Source organism: Fistularia commersonii, chromosome 11 (genome assembly GCF_037954325.1).
Source record: "Fistularia commersonii isolate RoL2024-O1a breed Wild chromosome 11, RoL_Fcom_v1.0, whole genome shotgun sequence".
NCBI lineage: Eukaryota > Metazoa > Chordata > Actinopteri > Syngnathiformes > Fistulariidae > Fistularia > Fistularia commersonii.
In genome coordinates, this window is record NC_141294.1 from 18,796,960 (window position 1) to 18,818,173 (window position 21,214).

At 43.9% G+C, this 21,214-nt stretch overlaps 1 protein-coding gene across 2 annotated transcripts in view; it reads left to right on the forward strand.

Moving 5' to 3' along the window:
• ephb6 (eph receptor B6) overlaps positions 1-21,214 on the forward strand; it is a 62,839-nt gene that overhangs the window by 35,833 nt on the left and 5,792 nt on the right. The window contains exons 6-16 of one of the 2 annotated variants that reach the window (XM_086155698.1): positions 8,332-8,487; positions 9,993-10,264; positions 12,744-12,825; positions 13,518-13,642; positions 14,410-14,572; positions 17,705-17,819; positions 17,952-18,007; positions 18,147-18,263; positions 18,976-19,223; positions 19,699-19,917; positions 20,000-20,149. In XM_086155698.1, the coding sequence (XP_086011824.1) occupies positions 8,332-8,487; positions 9,993-10,264; positions 12,744-12,825; positions 13,518-13,642; positions 14,410-14,572; positions 17,705-17,819; positions 17,952-18,007; positions 18,147-18,263; positions 18,976-19,223; positions 19,699-19,917; positions 20,000-20,149 (1,703 nt within the window). The remainder of the gene's footprint in view (positions 1-8,331; positions 8,488-9,992; positions 10,265-12,743; positions 12,826-13,517; positions 13,643-14,409; positions 14,573-17,704; positions 17,820-17,951; positions 18,008-18,146; positions 18,264-18,975; positions 19,224-19,698; positions 19,918-19,999; positions 20,150-21,214) is intronic. The other variant, XM_086155699.1, reaches the window with a different exon arrangement.

A 21,214-nucleotide genomic window follows, 5' to 3' on the forward strand; every position in this document is an offset into this window, starting at 1 on the left:
TTGAATTAATTAATCACCCTATGAGGTGTCTTTGAGGCTCAAGTTTCTGCAAATTATTTTTGATTAATATATATATATATATACATTTATCATTTTAAAATTATATTTATCATCATTATTCATTGATTGATTTTCTATTTTGTGTTTGAGTGTTTTGTTAACTCGGCTTAAATGTTTGACCTTTTTTTTTACATTTCGGGGGGCACAAAAAATAAAATATTATATTTTTGCCGTTATTAATATTATCATTATTATATTATTATTATTACTATAATCCTTTTTTTTCGCTGTTCACCACTGGCTGTCGGTTTGGAGAGACACATCTCCTGCGCCCGTGTCACATGGCGAGCTCGTCTCTGCCGAGCAACATGTTGATCGGGTTAAACGAGAAGCGGCTTGCAATTGGTCGTTCGGCTTCCAGGCCTCAATGAACGACGGGAAAATAAATAAATGAATATATAAATAAATAAGTTCATAAATCACTGGGAGAGAAGAAAGACATTTACATTTGAAGCCATGTGTGCACTTGGAGAGCGAGAGAGAGAGGGATTTATGCTCGAAGCCAAAAGAGAGGGATAACCTCACGGAAAAGAGAGAAGAAAAGAAAAATGAAAAAATAGGTCAGCGGTCTGAAACAGTGGAGGGCTGCTTTTGCGTCTTGACAACCAAAAATACAAATTTGTTTTTCTTTCGACTGTTTATCCAGGACGTGTCGTTTTGCAGTTTCTCAGAGGGTTCGTGGAGCGAAAAAACAAATGCAGGAAAAAATTTAAATGAATTTTCTCGCGACGTCAGGGTGGAAAGCGGGAGTGTGAGAGGGGGATTGACAGAGAGTAGGATAGACACAGAAGGGGTTTGAGATGGACACCATACTGATCTCATGCTAACACTGACGTGCTAATAGCCGAAATGCTACGATGATAGCTTTAATATTCATAAAATAAACAACAATTGAGTCGGGAGATGTGATAGACAGAAGAGGAAGAGTCATGACAACTTTCTGTTACAAGTTAGCTTTAACATAGGGGTGGGCAAACAATTTGACTCAATTTGGGGCCACCATCGGCTCTTAAGTTTGACGGAGAGGCCGGGAACAGATGGATGATGTATTTGTGTGAACTAATATAAATGACAGATAAAACAGAGGTACATGTAAAAGCCCTTTCAAGAAAGGATTTGGCCTTTCAGCAAATCATGAACATGCTAGGCCAGGGGTGGGCAAACTGCGGCCCGCGGGCCACATCCGGCCCGCTGGTCTTTTCAATCTGGCCCGGCAAAGATCGGTACAGAATTTATACTTGATGTAAATGATTGAATGATTGGATCAATGAATGTGAGAGCTAAAACAGGAGATTATTTCATTTTTGGAGCTACTTGAGAATTTTCCTGAGCTGAATGACACAGATCGGGTTTGTGATTTGGCCCAGTGATTTTCACTCAGTGTGCCGCGGCTTACTCGTGTCACTAGTGTGGCGTGATGACGTAGAGGTCAATGTTGGAGTTAGTGCTGCGCGACAGTGGCAATTTGGTATCGCAGCAAGACGAGCGAGTGACAGTGATGGAGATGGACAAAAGAAAAAAGAAAAGACGGTGAGCTCGAGGCAATACAGCGAAAGCTATCTTTCATTTGGATTCACTTTCACCGGGGATGCAACGGCACCAACTCCGCTGTGCTTGGTATGTGATGAGAAGCTATCCAATAGCGCAATGGTGCCAAGCAAGCTTAAGCGCCATCTCCAAACGAAACACCCTTCCGTTCAAAACAAGCCGATGGACTATTTTGTACGTTTACATACAAACAATAAGAAACAGGAATTTTTTGGGAGAAAAACCACAAAGGTAAATGAGAGAGCCCTCAATGCTAGCTACCTTGTTGCTGAACTTGTAGCTAAATCAAAAAAGTCCCACACTGTGGCAGAAACATTAACACTGCCAGCTTGTAAAGCTTGAGCAAGAGCTTCGTGTGTGTCTTTATAACATTACTGCCAGGATATCCATTGTGTGTTCATTAAAACAGCCCCAGGTTTCACACTGAGTATAAATACATTAAAACTATATTATTGACTATATGTATAATATGTACTGAGTGTCATTTTCTGTCATTTTGGTTGATGGTGGATTTTTTAAATGTAAAAAATGTGCCGCGGCTCCAAAAAGGTTGAAAATAGCCTTTAATAGCCTTTACCACTGACAGGCGGGCTTTGTGATTCAGCCTTTACTGTGGACACACATGATTGAGCTAGACGTGAAGCTACAAGGGAAAACTGGTTTGTCCATGAAATGCGAGCAAACGCCAGGGCCTTCAAAACTAAGCTGGTTTTATTTTCAAAGCAAATGTGCTAGGCACATTGTACAAGTTGTTTTCCAAATGCATTGATTTCAGTAGAAGAAAGCCGCAGTGTCCACGGGAACGGTGATGTTGATATCCCCTTTTCGCCAGTGAATCAAAATCTGGAGTTGTTTTTTTCTTGGTCAGTCTCGGGATAGATCCAAAGGTGTTGGTCAGTTAGCTTGGACCTGTGATGGGCTTTGTTGATGTTCATTATGCTGAATGTATGCTCACATGTGTAGGTCGATGTTATGCTATGTACCATCCTCTGGAGGTTTGGAAAAAAAGCTAATCTCTAATTTGAATGCCATCATAAAAGTGGCTGTGGTTGTCACGGTTCTCTCTCGGGATATTTTGTCCACCGCGGATCTCAGCCATGGGGGGCAATCGATGTGGTCCTAAGAGATTCGCTTCCAGTCCCACTAGTCGCCAGGTTGTCTTCTTTCCCTTTCAGTGGACAGGTTGCCTTGTTTGCTGTGGGAGACCTCCTGAAACCGACCCTGTCTGTCCCCACGCTCCCTCCCTGCCCTTCTGGAGCCCTGCACTCCCTCGCCAGGCTGGGCTCTCTTACCGGACTTCTTGCTCCCTCGCTGGGCCTCGGGAGCTCCACGATCTCTGACGGGGCTTCAGGTGCCTTCTGTTCCCATGCTGGACTTCAGGTGCCAGCGCTCCTTCACCATGCTTAATTCTCCTACACTGGACTTCGAGGGCCCTGCCCTCTCTTGCCGGACTTGAAGCTCTGTCTCCAGACTTAGGAAGCCTCACCCTCCCCCTTTACACTCTCCCGCCAGGCTTTGGGAACCCCAGGCTCTCTTATCGGACTTCATGCTCCCTTGCTGGACTTCGGGAGCCAGCCTTCCCTCGCTGGACTTCGTTCTTCCTCACTGGACTTCTGGAACCCCATGCTCATTCTCCTAGCTTTGCAATCTCTTGCCAGACTTCAGGAGCCATGTGCTTCCGTGCTGGACATTTCTCACCCGTCCCTCTTTTGCTGGACTTCCAGCTCCCTTGCCAGACTTTGGGCTTTTTTCGCCCAGCCTTGTGCACCCTTGCTGGCCTATTGTAGCCCTGCGCTATCTTGCCAGACTTCACGCTCCCACCCGTCTTTGGGAGCTCCTGCACTCTCTTGACAGTCTTCCGGATACCAACCTTATCGCCGATTTCCCTACTTCGTCTGCATTCTGCTATTATGAATTACAGAGACCCAATGAAGTCTTTGAACTCTCTGTTCGCGTAGAGTTGTGGTGTCTCAATTGGGTCCGTATCCCACCCGTAACTTTGGTACTAGAGTCTAAAATCGCGGCTTGCCTGTGGGAAAACAATGCTAAGTCTGGAAATTAGCCGTCAACCTCTGAACCACATTCGCCTGTTCTTGTGACGACTGCTCACAAGTATAGTCAGCATGCTTCTTGACAAGTGACGGCTGATACTTTATTATTTGAAAACAGCAAGTATTCCAGGGCATGGTTAAAATATGAGGTTTAATTATAATCAAATTTTTGGTTCAGTGGACCGGATGAGAACGCCAGGCGGGCCGTATATGGCCCGCAGACCGTAGTTTACCAATGCTTGCTCTAGCGTGTTTATTTTCATAGCTACTTTAAAAGCTAGTGCACATCTAACATTACCAACCTATTTATTAAAAGAAAAATAAACAAATGAATTATTTAATTAAGTAAATAAATTTATTGGTTAATTCATTTTTTATCAATCTAAAACACAATAGCAGACAAGCTGTCATATATTTTTTAATAATCGTTATCGATGACCTCTTTCAGTGTTTTGTCTTCTAATCCAAGGTCAAAGGTCGCTGTAAGACTCTGACGCTTCTGGAATTTTCTTTATTTGACTTTGTCTGGGATTTCGGTTTCAGTCGTATTGCTTCTTTTGGACTGATGATAAGGGGGTGGGACTTAACCTGGCCAATAATCGCTTATAAAGACCTTCAGCCATTCACACTGATTGACAATTTAGATCTTCAGTTCTGATTGTTTTTGGACCATGGAAGGAAATGGAGAACCTGGAGAGAACCCAGGCAGGAGAACCTTGATAAGGGGACATGTTGTGTTCAACCTTGTGGAACTTTAAAACATTTTTTGATTTTTTTTTATGGCCTTTTCTACATTTTTACGCACACACTTCTTTAGTAGTATCTTTTAGTCAATGGATGTATCACTGGATACCAAAGGGCTTCCCCTATTGGTTGAAAATTTCGAGTGGCTTTATGAATATCTCCCGCCACCCAGCGTTTGTGTGTGTGTGTGTGTGTGTGTCCTCCGAATAGTCACGAACGGGTTACTTTAGATTTTTGGCGAAGGAGCGAATAAGGGAGGGGCGACGGCGCCCTGGGAGGGAAGGATGGGGGGGTAGATTAAGGGAAAGGGCAGAAGCTCTTGATTGGTCGGGACGGTCATGTGATCTGGCAGGGGTTGTGGGGGCGGCGAGGGTTAGTGAAAGTCACATGTTACACGTCAGAGACGTTAAACAACACGGGCGTTTCATCCGGAGCATCAAACTTTCATTCGGCGCTCCTCTCTTTCCTGTCGTTTATCCCAGATCTGTCGCTCCGGCACAGCGTCACCTCCGTCCTCCTCCCCGCCTCCATCTTCTCTATCCTTTCTTCACCCTTTCTTTCTTTCTTTCTTCACCCTCCTCTCCCTCCATCCTCTTCACACCTGTATAAAAGCATGTTCTTCGTCTTGGACAAGTGCGAACATCAAAACCCTCTTATCGGTTTATTTCTTCGTTCTTCCTCTTCCTCCACCTCCTCACGCCTCCCTAAACAAGCAGGCTTCCAAACCAGGTTATTAAATTAAAATTCAGAAGCTGCACTCAGAGAAAAATGTCCCGGAGCGAAAGGTCGCCCCGCCTCCGATCCCCTCCGACGCGCCACTCAAAGGAACGTTTCCAGCAGTGTCGCCGCGGAGACCGAATAAAAATAAAACACAAGCTTGGAAGACAAGGTTAGCAAAAAAAAAAAATAATAATCAAAAAGTATTTGGCTGGAAAAAAAACAGGGCTGATAAACCAAAGGGAAAATTAAATTAACAACTGTGAAAAAAAAATAGGGGAAATATTGAAAAAGTTATAAAATGTTGCAATTTAAAAAAAAAAAATCACTTGTTTGGAATATCTAGGGGAAAAAAATTCAAATGAAATTTTAGGAAAAAAATCGTATTCCAAAAAAAATAATTAAAGTTTGGTATGGGTAATGTCTATTCCAGTAGAAGGTTGGTGCAAGAATTAACATTCGAGTGAAATAAGAAATGATTTTAATGATGATTCCTCCCTTAGTCACTCTCGCGTGCACTCACACGCATGCACAAACACACACACACACACACACACTCCTCTACACCATGCCTGCAGGCTGATTCGCACACTTGAAGGATGGAGGGACTTGGGACCTCGGAGTGTGTCCCCACACTTCGTACATTTACAGCCGGACAGACTCGAAGGGACGCACGCCCTTCTGGCGCCCACACACATACACACACACACACACACGCACACACACACACACACACTCACACACACACACACATGCACGCTCGATAATCTCATGGAGCCGCAGTAGCTCTAATCCAGTGACGCCTCGTATTGACATTAACAATTGGCAAGTTTTACAGGCTTATTCCACCATCACAGCCTGCAGTCAGATGGTGTGTGTGTGTGTGTGTGTGTGTGCGTGCGTGCATGTGTGTGTGTGTGTGTGTGTGTGTGTGTGTGGCATTGACTCACAACCAATGCGTCAGAGACAAATAACCTCAAATAACTGGTCCTAATATTTGAAAGTTTGTTTTCTTTCCCAATTTACCTCTGCAGTCATGTATGTACTTGAATGTATTTTTATAAACATACATATGTATATATGTGTACATGTATGTGTGTATATATATGTATGTATGTCCCAGTAGACCCTGAAACACTAGACAAGCGTGTTACCTTTTAAGTCACTTTGTTGATGCTTGTTTGAATTTAAGGACATCTTCGCAAGATCCATAAGCTGTCCTGTGATTGGCTGATTAGCTGTTTGCTTTAACTAGCTATTGACCAGGTGTATTTCACAAGGCTGTTAGCAGCCACACCGGAGAAGACCCTGTGAGATGACCCTACGTTCCATCACATAACAGCAGGGTGTAGGATGCTGGCAGGGAAGGCATACATGTGGTGCCATAACCAGGATAGGTACCAGGAAGATCTGCGCAGAGTGTGGGTTGGAGGTCCCAGGATCAAGGTGGAGGACACCTCCAAAGGTGATCCAGAACGAGCGAGCCAAGATACCGTTGGACTTCTGGTTCCAAATGGACAAGCTGGAGGCCTTCCAAAGATGATCCAGAACGAGCGAGCCAAGATGCCGTTGGACTTCTGGTTCCAAATGGACAAGCTGGAGGCCTTCCAAAGGTCATCCAGAGGGAGCAAGCCAAGATCCAGTGGGAGCTCCAGTTTCTGATGGACAAACTGATGCACCAACTGGACAATGTGGTCATGAACAAGAAGCAGAAGACGCCCGTGCCAATGGATGTAGTGATCTCAAGTGACATCAACATCAGGAAGCCAGAACTGGAGTAGCTGCAGAAGTACAAGTACCATAAGAAGGAGCTAGAGGAGATTTTGGGCAAAGGTAGCCTCACTGGTTCCAGGAAGAATACCTGCGTTCTCAGTCCAGAAGAACGCAATCCTGGAAACAGCAGTATTCCGTCCAGAACTCCTCCAGATCTCCTAGGCCTCTGGTGGAGAGCCTGAGCTTGAAGGAGGCACAAAAGATACCGAGAGATAGAAGGGGATTTTTTTTGCCAATTATGAAGGTCATCGCTTGCTAGCTCTCAATCATCTCGAGCAAATTTCACACTTGTTCTTTTATTTGTTTTCCCAGAACGTTCTCCTGGTGGAACATGGGATCAGAACCCAGGATTTGGAATATGTTTATTTTTCTCCAAAAATAACGGACAAAAGGTCATGATGAGGCTCCCGCCGGCGATGTGGAGGTTCCGTCCACTCGTATCGCACCGTCTCGGTCCCGCCCTCCCCCTCGGCCCGCGGGGAACCACAAGCCAAGACTGGTGAAGAACCCAAAATAGTTGCCGTTCTGCAGAGGGAAGAACGGCGAGGGGGGGGGGGGGGGGGTGGAGCCTTTGGAGCAGAAATTACACCCTTGACATTGCTTTTGGCGCAGATTTGAAAAGCTTTATTTGTAAGGCTTTTATTTTGGATTATTTTGGGGACTGCGCGGGAAACGGCGGCCTTTGTTTGACCTCTCCGACCTGTAGCGCCACCTCATTTATAACCTTTCTCCCTGCTCTCGGGCACGATGGAGAATTGTGTCCCCATACGGGGACAATGGACAATTTTTTTTAACATCCATTTTGGAACTTCAAGAGATCATAAACTTGCGATGTGTTTATCACCTCCCCCAGCGCCCCTATTGGGATTTCCCTATGTCACATGATGGAGCAATCAATCAATCCCGTTGTTCTTGTACAGGGACTTCCTGTTTAGCTACCAGTTGATTGTCCCCATCTCCCCCTTGTGGACGGTGTGTGAAACTGCAGGGGGTTCACTTGAGGGCGTTTATTTCATAATGTAGGAAATAAATCACTTTTCTTTTAAAAGTATATCCAAAAATTTTAAATTTACAAATCCGAAGAATTTAATATTAGGTCTAAAGAGGGTACCTTTATTTTTTTACGTATTGCTGCGTGCTTTATCTCTATAAAATACTGAATAATTATTTTAAATGATTAAATGAAAAATGAAAATTTAAAGATAAGTATGATGCAAATTTGGAAAAAAAAATGTAAATTTGAAAAATGATAATGACATAAAAATAAAGAAATATTGGAATACTGAAAAGGGGCTGAAAATGTTCTTGCGTTCCATTTTCTTTCATTTTTTAAAATTTTCTTTCATTTTTCATCCATTCATTACATGTTCCGCTTATCTTGCAGGGGATGCTTTGTTGGTTTCAATTTTATTTTGAAATGTGCGTGTTCCCCCCGCAGCCTGTTCCGTCGGTCACTTCAAGGCGGCCCCTGGTCCGGACCCCTGCGCCGCTTGCCCGGCCAACAGCCGCACCAGCCAGGAGGGGGCGATTTCCTGCGAGTGCCGCAGCGGCTTCTACCGCGCGGCTAACGATGCTAATGCCTCAGCCTGCACCAGTGAGCACTTCCTGTTTACTCTTTACCTCAGATTACGGTCTTATTTTTATGGGAATAAAATCTAAATGTTACTCAAATCAACAGTTGCAATATGAATGGATTAAAATTGTATTTTTACTGGAATATAAATCCATATTTTTGAGATTAGAGCAGTGCTTCCTCATGACAGAGACAATGTCAACAGATTGCAGGCGACATTGAAGTCTTAATGTGAGATTAAATTCATCATTTTGTGAAAATTAAACCTTAGATTTGATAGTTAATTTTGATGAGAAGAAATAACATGATGAGATTAATTACTTTCATGAGAATTAAGTCATAATTTAAAAAGATCACATTCAAAATTTCCTGAAAATAAATTTACATCATGAGATTAAAAGGTCAGAGAAGCCAGATTGAGATGGTTGGGTCATGTACAAAGCAGGAATAGTGACATATGGGATTAAATTGAAAATTTTGTAAACAAAAAGTTACCATTCTTTTTAGACTAAATTAATTACTATCATGAGAATATAATCACAATTTCATGAGACACATTATTTCATTAATCGTTAGATGAAATTAATGATTTTGAATGAGACAAAATGTAATCTTTACAATTTAATTTATTTGAGAGTAATGCAATAACACTAAGATTACATCCGTAGTTCCAAATCAGAATCAAGTCAAAATATAATTATATTTAACCAATAACTTTGTGAAAATAATGTTATTTTAGAGATTTAAGGGGTTATATTAATGTTTTAAATAGGGAAAAAAGTCATAATACTAAGATTAAATTTAGAATTCATTGATGATATCCTAAGTTTAAATAGCAATCATTTAACAATAATAAATAAGAATAATTTCGTAAGAATACTAATAATTTATTTTTTTGAATGAATTAGAATCAGAAGTGAGTCATAATAGGCGAATGAAGAGATTAAGGATCAAAATTAAATCTTAATAACATCAAATATGTCAAATATGAATTACTTTGATTAAAAAAGTAATAATGTAAAAAGTTCAAATTAATAACTTTGAGAAAATAGTTTACAGTATCAGATTAAACTAGTTATTTAATGAGAAAATGACTTAACACTTTGACAGTAATTATTCAATTATCAATTCAATTTAGTTGAAGTCAAGAAACTTCAGAAACTGCAGATTATATTTAGAGGAATAAAGTCACAATGTCATGAGACACAAGTCATAATTTTGTGAAATAATAAAATAATTTAAAGAGGATATAGTCAGAACATCATGAGATTAAATCATCAGGTGACGTAATCTGTTGGGGATTATTTAACTTCAGAGGAATGTGTTAATCTCCAGACCCCCCCCCCCCCCTTCCCCGGCCGTTATTATGAGATTAAATTTAGGATACCAGAGTCACAATGTCAGGACACTCAATTCTTAATTTTGTGAAAAAATAACATTTCAAGTTGGATAAAGTCATAGCATCATGAGATTAAATCATCATCTGCAGAGATTATTTAACTCCAGTGGAATTTCTTCCCGTCCAGCTCCGCCCTCGGCCCCGGTCTCGCTGTCTTGGGAGTACGAGAGCAGCGACGGCGGCGTGTCCCTGCGGTGGCGCCCCCCGCTGGACATGGGGGGCCGCGTGGAGGTCTGGTACGGGGTTGTTTGCCGCATCTGCCCCTCGGCCTCCGTCTCCAGCCCCGCCTCCTGCTCCTGGTGCGGGGAGGGCGTCACTTTCAGCCCCTCCCAGACCCAACTGAGGCAGACCCGGGTCACCCTCCACAACCTGCTGACCCGGGTCACCTACCTAATCCAGGTTCGGTTGACCACCGTCGTCTAACCTCCCCCCCATCAATGCCTGTAACCATGGAAACATCGTAACCGCTGCTTTTATAATGCAGTATCTATGATATTAACAAAATATCATATAATAAATTAGCAATATTTGTTGTTCCTTTTTAAAGAAACTGATCTTATTATATATTCCAACATGTATTATATCTATATTAATAGTTCATATTATTCATAGTATATCAATTTATTTTTGACCCGTAAGTATCATTTTTACAATATGATTAACATAGTAAATATAATCATATATTTTTAATGATATCATGATTAATGATTTATTGTTTCATTTAAATATATTTTCACATAACACAAATAATATTAATAATAGTGACGACAATAACCATCATGATTATTATCAATTATCATATAACACATGACAATAATAATAACAATAACAATACAGATAGTAATAACAATTAGTATTATTATATCAATCATGGTCAAAATAATACAGATAGTAAGAATAATAATTATCATTATTGGTATTATTTGCATCATTATCCGTATTAGTAATATTATTATTATCCGTATCATTATTATTACTATTTGGGATTGACTGGCGACCAGTCCAGGGTGAACCCCGCCTCTCGGCCGATGACAGCTGGGACAGGCTCCGGCATCCCCGTGACCCAAGTGCAGGATAAGTGGCTGAAGATGGATAGATGGATTATTATTATGATCAGCATATTATTTTTATTATCATTATTATTAGTAGTAGTAGTAGTAATGCTATCAGCTGTTTTATTATCCATCCACCCATCCATCTATCCATCTTACCCGCTTATCTGGAGTGGGGTCCATGCGGAGGAGCGGTGGCTCTACTCCGAGCTCCTCCCGGATGAACAAACTTCTCACCCTGTCTCTGAGGGAGAGTCTGGCCGCCTTGCAGATGAAACTCATTTCGGCTGCTTGTATCTGTGATCTCGTTCTTTCGGTCACTACCCACAGCTCGTGACCATAGGTGAGGGTGGGAACGAATATCGACCAGTAAATTAAGAACTTCGCCTTTTGGCTCAGTTCCCTCTTCACCACGACAGACCATTACAGAGTCCGCATCACTGCAGATGCCGCGCCGATCCGCCTGTCAATCTCCTTCTCCATCCTTACCTCACATGTGAACAAGAACCCGAGATACTTGGACTCCTCCACTTGGGGCAGAATTTCTTCCAGAGTGGGCATTCCACCCGTTTCTGGTTGAGCAGCGTAGTCTTGGATTTGGAGGTGCTGATCCCCATCCCGGCCGCTTCACTACGAACCGCCCCAGTGAAAGCTGCAGATCATCCCCTGATGAAGCCAACAGAACTACATTATCTGCAAAAAGCAGACACTCGATCCTGTGGCCACCAAACTGGATCCCCTCCACACCCTGGCTGCGCCAAGAAATTCTGTCCATGAAAGTTATGAACGGAATTGGTGACAAAGGGCAGCTCTGGCGGAGTCCAACTCTTGCCGGCAACGGGTCCAATTTACAACCGACAATGCGGACCAAGCTCCAATACTGATCATACAGGGAAGTCTCCCAGTAGAACGAGGGAGTCCTCGGTAGGAGCGTACTCTCAGTTTCAGTTTACTCACCCTTCTTGGGGTGAGTAAACTGAACTGCTGTTGGGTGCATAGCCATAAACACCAGCCAGAACCCAACCCCCCACCTGAAGGCGGAGGGACCCTCTTGTCCACTGGGTTGAACCTCAATGTGCAGGCGCCTAGACAGGGGCCACGATGCCTCTCACCAGGGGCAACTCCAAAATAAAAGTCCAGCCTTCCCTTGAGAGACCTGGTTCCAGACCCCACGCTGTGCGTCGAGGTCAGTCGGACTATATCTAGTCGGAATCTCTCAGCCTTGCGCACCAGCTCGAGCTCCTTCCCCACCAGAGGGGTGACATTCCATGTCCCAAGAGCCAGCTTCTGCAACCAAGGACCCCACTCCGGCAACCGCCTTGCTCATACTGCAACCGACCCCCTTGGCCCTTCCTGTGTGTGGTGAGCCTGGGGGAAGAGGAACCCATATCGTTCCTTTGGGCCATGTCTGGCCGAGCCCCATCGGTGAAGACCCGGCCACCAGGCGCTCGCCACCGAGCACCGCCCCCAGGCCTGGCTTCAGGCCTTGGGCCCCGGTGACCCGCGTCTGGGCAGGGGAAAACTGGATTCAATGGATTCTTCTTCATGGGGGTCTTCTGAGCCACATTTTGGCTGGTCAAGTTAATCAATTTATGTATTTGTTTTAATCTATGATTTTTTTTTTCTAAATTAATTTTTTTTTTCTTTCTTCTTTTGTCCAAAATCTGTCAGAATATCCGGTCTCCCATTGCTCAGATCAACAATCCTGTCAAGATCCTTGTTAATGAACTTTCCCGCCATTTTTTAGTTTAATCTAGATTAATTGTGGATTAATCATCCGTCGGGATTAGCATGTGATGCTAATGTGCGGTGTCATGCGTGTCCAGGTACAGGCCATGAACGAGGTGTCGGCCCTGAGCCCGTTTCCTGCCCGCTACGCCGCTATCAACTTCACCACCAGCCAATCAGGTGACAGCATGAACATGGATGTGTGTGAGTGTGTGTGTGTGTGTGTGTGGTTTGCCTCTTTCTCCTGCTGAGGACTTTCCAAGCTGGCGGCCACTTGAGGTTCTGGCTTCCTGTGGGACCAACAACAGGAGGAGGGAGAGAGAGAGGGATGGAGAGAATGGGAGGAGGAAAGGATAGAGAAAGTGGGAGAGAGGGGATATGGGAGGAGAGAGAGAGCAGCTGTTTCTCCTTCTGCAGGATAAAATAACTCTCCTGCTTTCCGGTCAAAACGGAAGATGCTGCTGAAACTACAAATCGACCCGAACCCGGAAGCGGCGGCTTGAAAACCGGAAGTGTCTCTGCTCCGAGGCTGAACCCGGGGTTTAGCAACCGGTGGCTGTCGCCCTCTAGTGGCTATTATGCGTTACTACACCCACACCATCAGCAAGGGGCGGGGACTTTTATTTTTATTTTTTCTATTAATTAATAGTTAATAGTTCAATCGTTTTCATTTTATTTCAACGTTTCTTTTATTGATCTTTTGGTCTCTTTGCCATGTAATTTGGTTATTATTAGATAATATTTAGTTGTTTTTTTTAATTTTTAAGGGATATTTCTCGCACTTTGACATTCATTTAATCAACTTCCAGGTCCTGTCATGCCAATTGGGGTGATAATTATTATTATTATTATTATTATTTATTGTATTCCAGTCCCCGGCACGGTTCCCATGATGCACCAGCTGAGCCGGGCCCCGGACTCCATCACGCTGTCGTGGCCGCAGCCGGACCGACCAAACGGGGACATTCTGGAGTACCAGCTCCGGTTCTACGACAAGGTGAGTGTCGTTTGTTTGTTTTGGGGTGAGGACCAAGATGTGTCAATCACAGGGCCGCGTTCACCACAGCAAGAAGGTCCCAGGTTCTGATCCGATAGCCAATCGGGTTGACTATCCATGCTCTCCTACTGGGTTCTACATGTTCTCCTGCTTGGTTTCTCTCCATGTTCTCCTGCCTGGGTTCCACATGTTCTCCGGGTCCAAAAACATTGGTTACAACTTTCACCAAACACTAGAAAAAGTTCCTTGTCCTAATCCATTGTGGATTCACTATTTTGGGGTTTCTACCAGGGTTCTCCATGTTATCCTGCTTGAGTTTTCTATGTTCTCCTGCATTAATTCTCAATGTTCTCCCCTCTGGGTTCTCTCCTGCTTGGTTTCTCTTAAAGTTCTCTTGCCTGAGTTCTCCGTGTCCCTCTGCTTCATTACTCTCTACTGTTTGGGTTCTTCATGTTTTCCTGCTCAAGTTCTCCATCTCTTCCTGCTTGGTGTCTCTCCATGTTCTCCATCATGGGTTCTCTCCATGTTCTCCTACTTGGTTTCTCTAACGGTTCTCCTTCCTGGGTTCTCCATGTTCCCCTGCATGTTCTCCTGCCTGTGTTCCCACCAGGTTCTCCATCTCCCTCCCGTAGCCCAAAGACAATCATCAGGTCGATCCGATGTGGTTGGGTTTGATTGGTGTTAAACCCCGCCCCCAGCTCCGATCTGAGCAGGGATTGGCTCCGGCATCCCCTCGCTGATTCACCGCATGCGTTTTGGTCCCTCAGGGCTCGGACGTGGACGGCGCCGCCAGCGTTTACAGCGAAACCAACACCATGACGGTGAACTCTCTGATCCCGGGCTCCATCTACGCCTTCCAGATCCGCGCCCGGAACGAGCGTGGCTTTGGACCCTACGGAGACACCGTCTACTTCACAACGCTGCCCCTCGGTACCGCACATGCATGCTATTAAACGTTAATAAATGTGTAATAGCCCCCTTTAGCACAGGATTACCTAAATAGAACAGCTACAGAAACATCTGAGGGATATTTGATTTTTCTTTTTTTCTTTTTTTTTTTTTATTCTACATTTTCACCCTGGCGTCTTAACATTCAATTATCAATACTAGTCATAAGGTAATGAGGTCCCATTATTGGATATTTATCTGGATTTATTTGTTTTATTTATATTATTAAATTATTATTAATGTGTACATCTAATAACTTTTAAATCATATTCTTGATGGGGGTACCAACTTCGAGTTTGAATTAAAAAAAAAACAGTTTTTAAAGAAAAATGCCAACAATAGTTTTAACAGTAACATGTTCATAATTGTGTCATGAAGGGTTTGTAAGGATCAATAAAAAAAAAATAAATTATTTTAATTGACAGATATTATACATCATCAATTAATAGATTCACAATTGATTCACAAAAGGATTCTGAAAGATTTGACAACTTCAATTCAAAAAATGAATAAATACATATAGAAATAAATATATGAATAAATAGATAGATCGATAATAAATAAGTAGATAGATGAATGAATCGAACCATGATAACCAGATCATACCGGATCGGTCGTAGCCCGGGTTAATAACGACTGCCATTGGTACCGATGACCTTCAGGGAACCAATGGAAACTGGGCTTCTGTAGGTCAAAGAAGGAGAGGTGGATGGCGTGTTCGGAAGCAGAGACAGAAGAGGAAAGACAAGAGTCTGGGATTGAGAGGAAGGACTTTGAATATTGGGACTATGACAGGAAAAGGTAGAGCGTTGGTCGATATGATGCAGAGAAGGAAAGTGGATATACTGTGTGTCCAGGAGACCAGGCGGAAAGGTAGTAAGGCTTAGGAGCAGGTATTGAGTTGTACTATTATGGTACTGACAGGGAGAGAAATGGAGTTGGAGTTATCTTGAAGGAGGAGTTTGTTAGGAATGTTCTGGAGGTGAAAAGAATGTCAGATAAACTTATGAGTCTGAAACTGGAAATTGAAGGTGTGATGCTAAATGTTGTTAGTGGCTATGCCCTGCAGGTGGGATGTGAATTAGAGGAGAAGGAGAAGTTCTGGAATGAGCAAGATGAAGTGATGCGGAATATCCCCAGAGATGAGAGAGTGGTAATTGGAGCAGACTTTAGTGGACATGTTGGTGCAAGCAATAGAGGTGATGAAGAAGTGATGGGCAGTTTTGGTATACCGGATAGAAATGCAGAGGGACAGATGCAGTAGATTTTGCAAAAAGGATGGAAATGGCTGTAGTGAACAGTTTTTTTTCTAGAAAAGACAGGAACATCGGGTAACTCATTAGAGCGGAGGTAGGAGCACGCAGGTAGACAACATCTTGTATTGACGAGGTAACCTGAAAGAGATCAGTGGCTGCAAAGTAGTTGTAGGTGAGAGTGTGGTCAGACAGCAAAGGATGCTGGTTTGTAGGATGCCTCTGGTGATAAGGAAGATCAAGAACACAAAGGCAGAGCAGAGGACAACCAGGATTACAGGGAGATACAACGTAAGGTAAAGATAGAGGTAGCAAAGAAAAAATAAAGGGCATATGATGACTTGTATGCTCGGTTGGGTAGAAGAGGTGACTATTATAGACCACAAAGTAGCACAGATTAGTACAAGTGAAGTGAGGAAGTCATTGAAGAGGATGAAGAGTGGAAAGGCAGTTGGTCCGGATCATATACCTGTGAAGGTGTGGAAGTGTCTAGGAAAGGCAGCTGTAGAGTTTTTGACTAGATAATTCAGCATTCAGCATTTGTGAACAGCATTGTGGCTTCATACCTAGAAAGAGTACTACAGATGCAGTATTTGCTTTGACAATACTAATAGAGAAGTACAGAGAAGGCCAGAGGGAGCTGCATTGTGTTTTTGTAGACCTAGACCTTAAAAGCATATGACAGAGTGCCAAGAGAGAAGTACTGGAATTGTTTGAGGAAATCTGGAGTGGCAGAGAAGTATGTTAGACTGGTGCAAGACATGTATAATAGCTGTGAGACAGTGTGCTGTTGGGGTAACAGAGGGGGATGTGCAGAATTGTGGCAACTATGAGGGATAAAGTTGATGAGCCATACAATGAAGTCATGGCAGAGAGTAGTGGAAACTAGACTGAGAACAGAAGTCAGCATTTGTGAACAACACTATGGCTTCATGCTCAGAAAGAGTTCTACAGATGCAGTATTTGCTTTGAGAATACCAACAGAGAAGTACAGAGAAGGCAAGAGGGAGCTGCATTTAGCCCTTATAGACTTAGAAAAAGCTTATGACGGGGTGCCAAGAAATTAATTACGGTATTGTATGAGGACATCTGGAGTGGTAGAGAAGTATGTTAGACTGGTGCAGGACATGTATGCTGTGAGACAGTGGTGCAGTTTGCTGTCAGGGTAAAAGAGAAGTGCAAGGTGGAGGTGGGACTCCATCAGGGATCAGCTCTGAGCCCCTTCCTGTTTGCAGTGGTGATGGACAGGCTGACAGATGAGGTTAGACAGGAATCTCCATGGACCATGATGTTTGCAGATAACATTGTGACTTTTAGTGAGTGCAGAGAACAGGTTGCGTAAAATCTAGAGGAATGAACGTTAGTCACAGCAAGACAGAGTATATGTGTGTGAATGAGATGAACTCAGGTGAAATGTTGAGGCTATGGGGAGTGGAGATCAAGAAGTTGAAGGATTTCAGGTACTTGGGGTCAACAGTCCCAAGCAGAGGAGAGTGTGGAAAAGAGGATACAGAAAATAGGGTTAGATGGAGAAGGTTGATTCACTGTGGTAACCCCTGAAGGGAAAAGGAGAAGAAGAAGATAAATGATAAATAAATAAATAAATAATAAATGCATACATAAATAAATATATAAATAAACATATTGATAAATAAATGTATAATAAACAAAAAAAAAAACACAAATAAATAAATAAATAAACAATTTTCGGGAGCCATGTAATCCAACATGGCTCCTGAAATAGGCATGGCAATGGACGCTGCACAAAATTAACCTTCAAGTCCTTTTTTTTCCCCACCTGCCCGTACGTTCCTGTCACGTTCCCCTCACAATGTTCCATCATGCTCTTCCCCGAATCCAGAGGAACACTCGCAGCAGATCCAGAACCATCTCCCGCTCCTGATCGGCTCGGTGATGGGGGGCGCCGCCTTCCTCCTGGTAGTGGTGGCCATTGTGGTGGTGGTGGTGTTCCGGAGGTAGGTGGTGGCGACAGGTCTTTGCACATAAAAAAACTGTTTTTTTTTTGGGTGTGGGGTATTTTAATAAACAAAAAATCTTGCTACTTTGGCTATTTCAATAAAATATTTACAAGATTATTTCCATTTCAGGAAGAGGAGGGAGAGTCCGTACAGCGACCGCCTCCAGAGGTACATCAGCAACAGAGGCAAGTAAGCTTTTGCAATAAAACCCCCTTTATTTTCAAATCCTGTCGACCTCCTTTTCCTGTGTCGTCGCTATTGACCTGGAAATACCTGCATGTGTTTGTGTGTGTGTGTGTGTGTGTGTGTGGGCACCCTCTGCAGGTGGCGTGAAATACTACGTGGACCCGTCCACGTATGAGGACCCGAGCGAGGCGGTCCGGGAGTTCGCCCGGGAGATCGACCCCACGCACCTGAAGATCGAGGAAGTGATCGGGGCAGGTAAACGCCTCGAGAGACGCTACCCGACCAGGATGTGGCACTTATATCACACTTAAGCTGTGGGAAGGTCAACTTTATTTGAAGGAAGTTAGACTTGGATTTGAAGTAAATTGAATCTTAATGCGTAAGGAATAAGGTTGTTTCAAAGGAAGTTGAACTTGACCTTGAAGGAAGTTAAATTTGACTTGACAAGTTGAACTTTCATCAAAGGACGTTCAAGAAGATGAAGTTTAATTGAAGAAGTTTGAGTTTTCATTGAACGAAGTTTAACTTGATTTGAAGTAAGTCACTAGTTAACTTAAATTTATGGGAAGTTTGAATTTGACATCAGCAAAGATAAACTTTAATTTGAAGGAAGTTGGACTTGACTTAAAGGAAGTGGAAATTAAAATGAATTTTAATTTGAAGGAAATAAGCTTGAATTTAAAGGAGATGAAATTTAATTGGTTGTAGTTTAAATTTGATTTACAGGAAGCTGAAGTGGAGGAAGATGAATTTTAGTTTGAAAGAAATTAGCATGATTAAAAGGAAATTGAACTTGAGTTTAAATGAAGTTGAACTTTATTTTGAGGACACTGAACTGGTGTTGAGGAAGTTTAACTTGTACTTTTATACAAGTTTTATGTACTTTTATGTAAGGATGTTTAACTCGACAGTAGTGTCTGAGCAGAGGGCTGACCTTTGACCCCTGCCCCGCCCCCCCCTCCCCCAGCCCAGTTCGGGGAGGTGTCCCGGGGCCGGTACCGTCCGCTGGGCCGGCGGGAGGTGCTGGTGGCGGTAAAGACACTGCGCTGGGGCGCGTCAGAACGGGAGAAGGGTATGTTCCTGAGTGAGGCCGGCGTCCTGGGCCAGTTCGATCACCCCAACGTGCTGAAGCTGGAGGGCGTGGTGACCCGCAGCCCCCCGGACAGGATCGTCACGGAGTTCATGGAGAACGGCCCGCTCGACTCCTTCCTCAGGGTAGGGGCGCCAAATCTTCACCGTTGCTGCAAGATGAAGACTCTCGGAATTGTTCAAACCTCTTTCCTGACTCCTTCCCTCCTTCCTTGCCTACTCTACCTTTCTCTTCATGACTCCCAACCACTTCCTTCCCTTTAACTCCTTCCTACACATTTCACACCTCCCACCTTTTTTTCCTTCCCTCCTTCCTCCCTACTCCTTCCTTTCCACGTACCCTTCTCACCTCCTTCACTTCCCTACCCACACTTCCTTGCTTCCTACCCACATCCTTCCCTCCTTCTTCCTTTCTCCTTGCCTCTTTACTCTTCCTCCCCAACTCCTTCCTGCTTGCTACACATTTCACACCTCCTGTCCTTGTTTCCTTCCTTCCTCCTCCTTGTTCCCTCACCTCCTCTTCTCCTCCTTACCTCATCCCCATCTTCCTTCCCTTCTCATCCTCCCTTGCTTCCTCTGCCCTACCCCTCCCCCCCCCCAGGAGAACGAGGGTCAGTTCAGCGTCCTGCAGCTGGTGGGGATGCTACGCGGCGTCGGCGCCGGCATGCGCTACCTCTCCGAGCGCAACTTCGTGCACCGCGACCTTGCGGCGAGGAATGTGCTGGTCAACTCCAACCTGGTCTGCAAGGTCTCGGACTTCGGCCTGTCGCGCCTGATGAGGGGCCTCGACCACAACATGCCCACCTACACCGCCTCGTTGGTGGGTGGCGCCATATTTTGCTTGTGAGCACGTGACCTACCCCCTGCTGACATCACTTCCTGTTAACACCCCTCGTCCCCAGGGGAGTAAAATTCCCGTTCGATGGACGGCGCCGGAGGCCTTCCAGCACCGCAAGTTCAGCTCGGCCAGCGATGTCTGGAGCTTCGGGATCCTGATGTGGGAAGTGATGTCGTATGGCGAGCGGCCATATTGGGACATGAGCAACCAGGAAGTGAGTGGAGACGACAGAATGAGGACGGGTGTGTGTGTGTCTGTGTGTGTGATGGCGGCGGAGAACATTGACGCCCTACGGTGACATGTGACGTGATGAGGCATTGGGAGCATGCTCATTGGCGGCGTCCCCATCGGTGGTGTGCGTGACGGGGGCGTGCCCGTCGTCCGGGCCGAACACCCGAAACACACAAATCTCAGCTTTTCTGAACAATCTGAAAAGATGAGTTTGAGTGTGTGTGTGTGTGTGTGTGTGTGTGTGTGTTTGCATATGTGTGTGTGTGTGTGTGTGTGTGTGTGTTTGTGTGTGGGCAAGTGTGTTTTTGTGCACATGCACACGTGGGTGTGTGTACATCTATACGCGTGTGTCTGTGTGAATATATATATATATTTAAATGTATGTGTGTGTTTTTTTTAGTATGTATTTGTATAATTATATGTGTATATGCATTTGTTTGAACATGTATTTATATGCATGTGTGTGTTTGTGTGTGTTTGTAGTGAATACATAAGTAGAAATCTGTGTGTTTCAGTGTGTGTGTATATTTGGATGGTATATATGGATTGTGTGTGTGTATGTGTGTGTGTCTGTGTGATGGAACATATGTGTTCAGATATGTGTGTATGCATGCATTTATGCTGTGTGCCTAATTGCAACAGGTATGCATGCGTGTGTGTGTGTTATTGTATATATGCATATGTGTGTGTGTGTGTGTGTGTGTGTGTGTGTGTGTGTGTGTGTGTGTGTGTGTAATTGTAAATATGCATATGTTTGTGTGTGTAAATGTATATGTGCATGTGTGTGTGTTTAATTGCAAGTACATATACAGGTATGCTTGTATATGTGTCTATGTTGTGTGTGTAATGGTATGCATGCATGTGTGTGTGTGTGTGTGTGTGTGTGTGTGTGTGTGTTTGTGTGTGTGTGTGTGTGTGTTTGGATTCTTTTTAGAGTCTTCTTTGATAATGTTGGTCAATAACAAAGAATGTCCAGAATGGTCTTTGGATTTTTATTTTGAGGCCCTAAAAAAATGGCTTGTGTGTGTGATTACTTGGTTTTACGCAT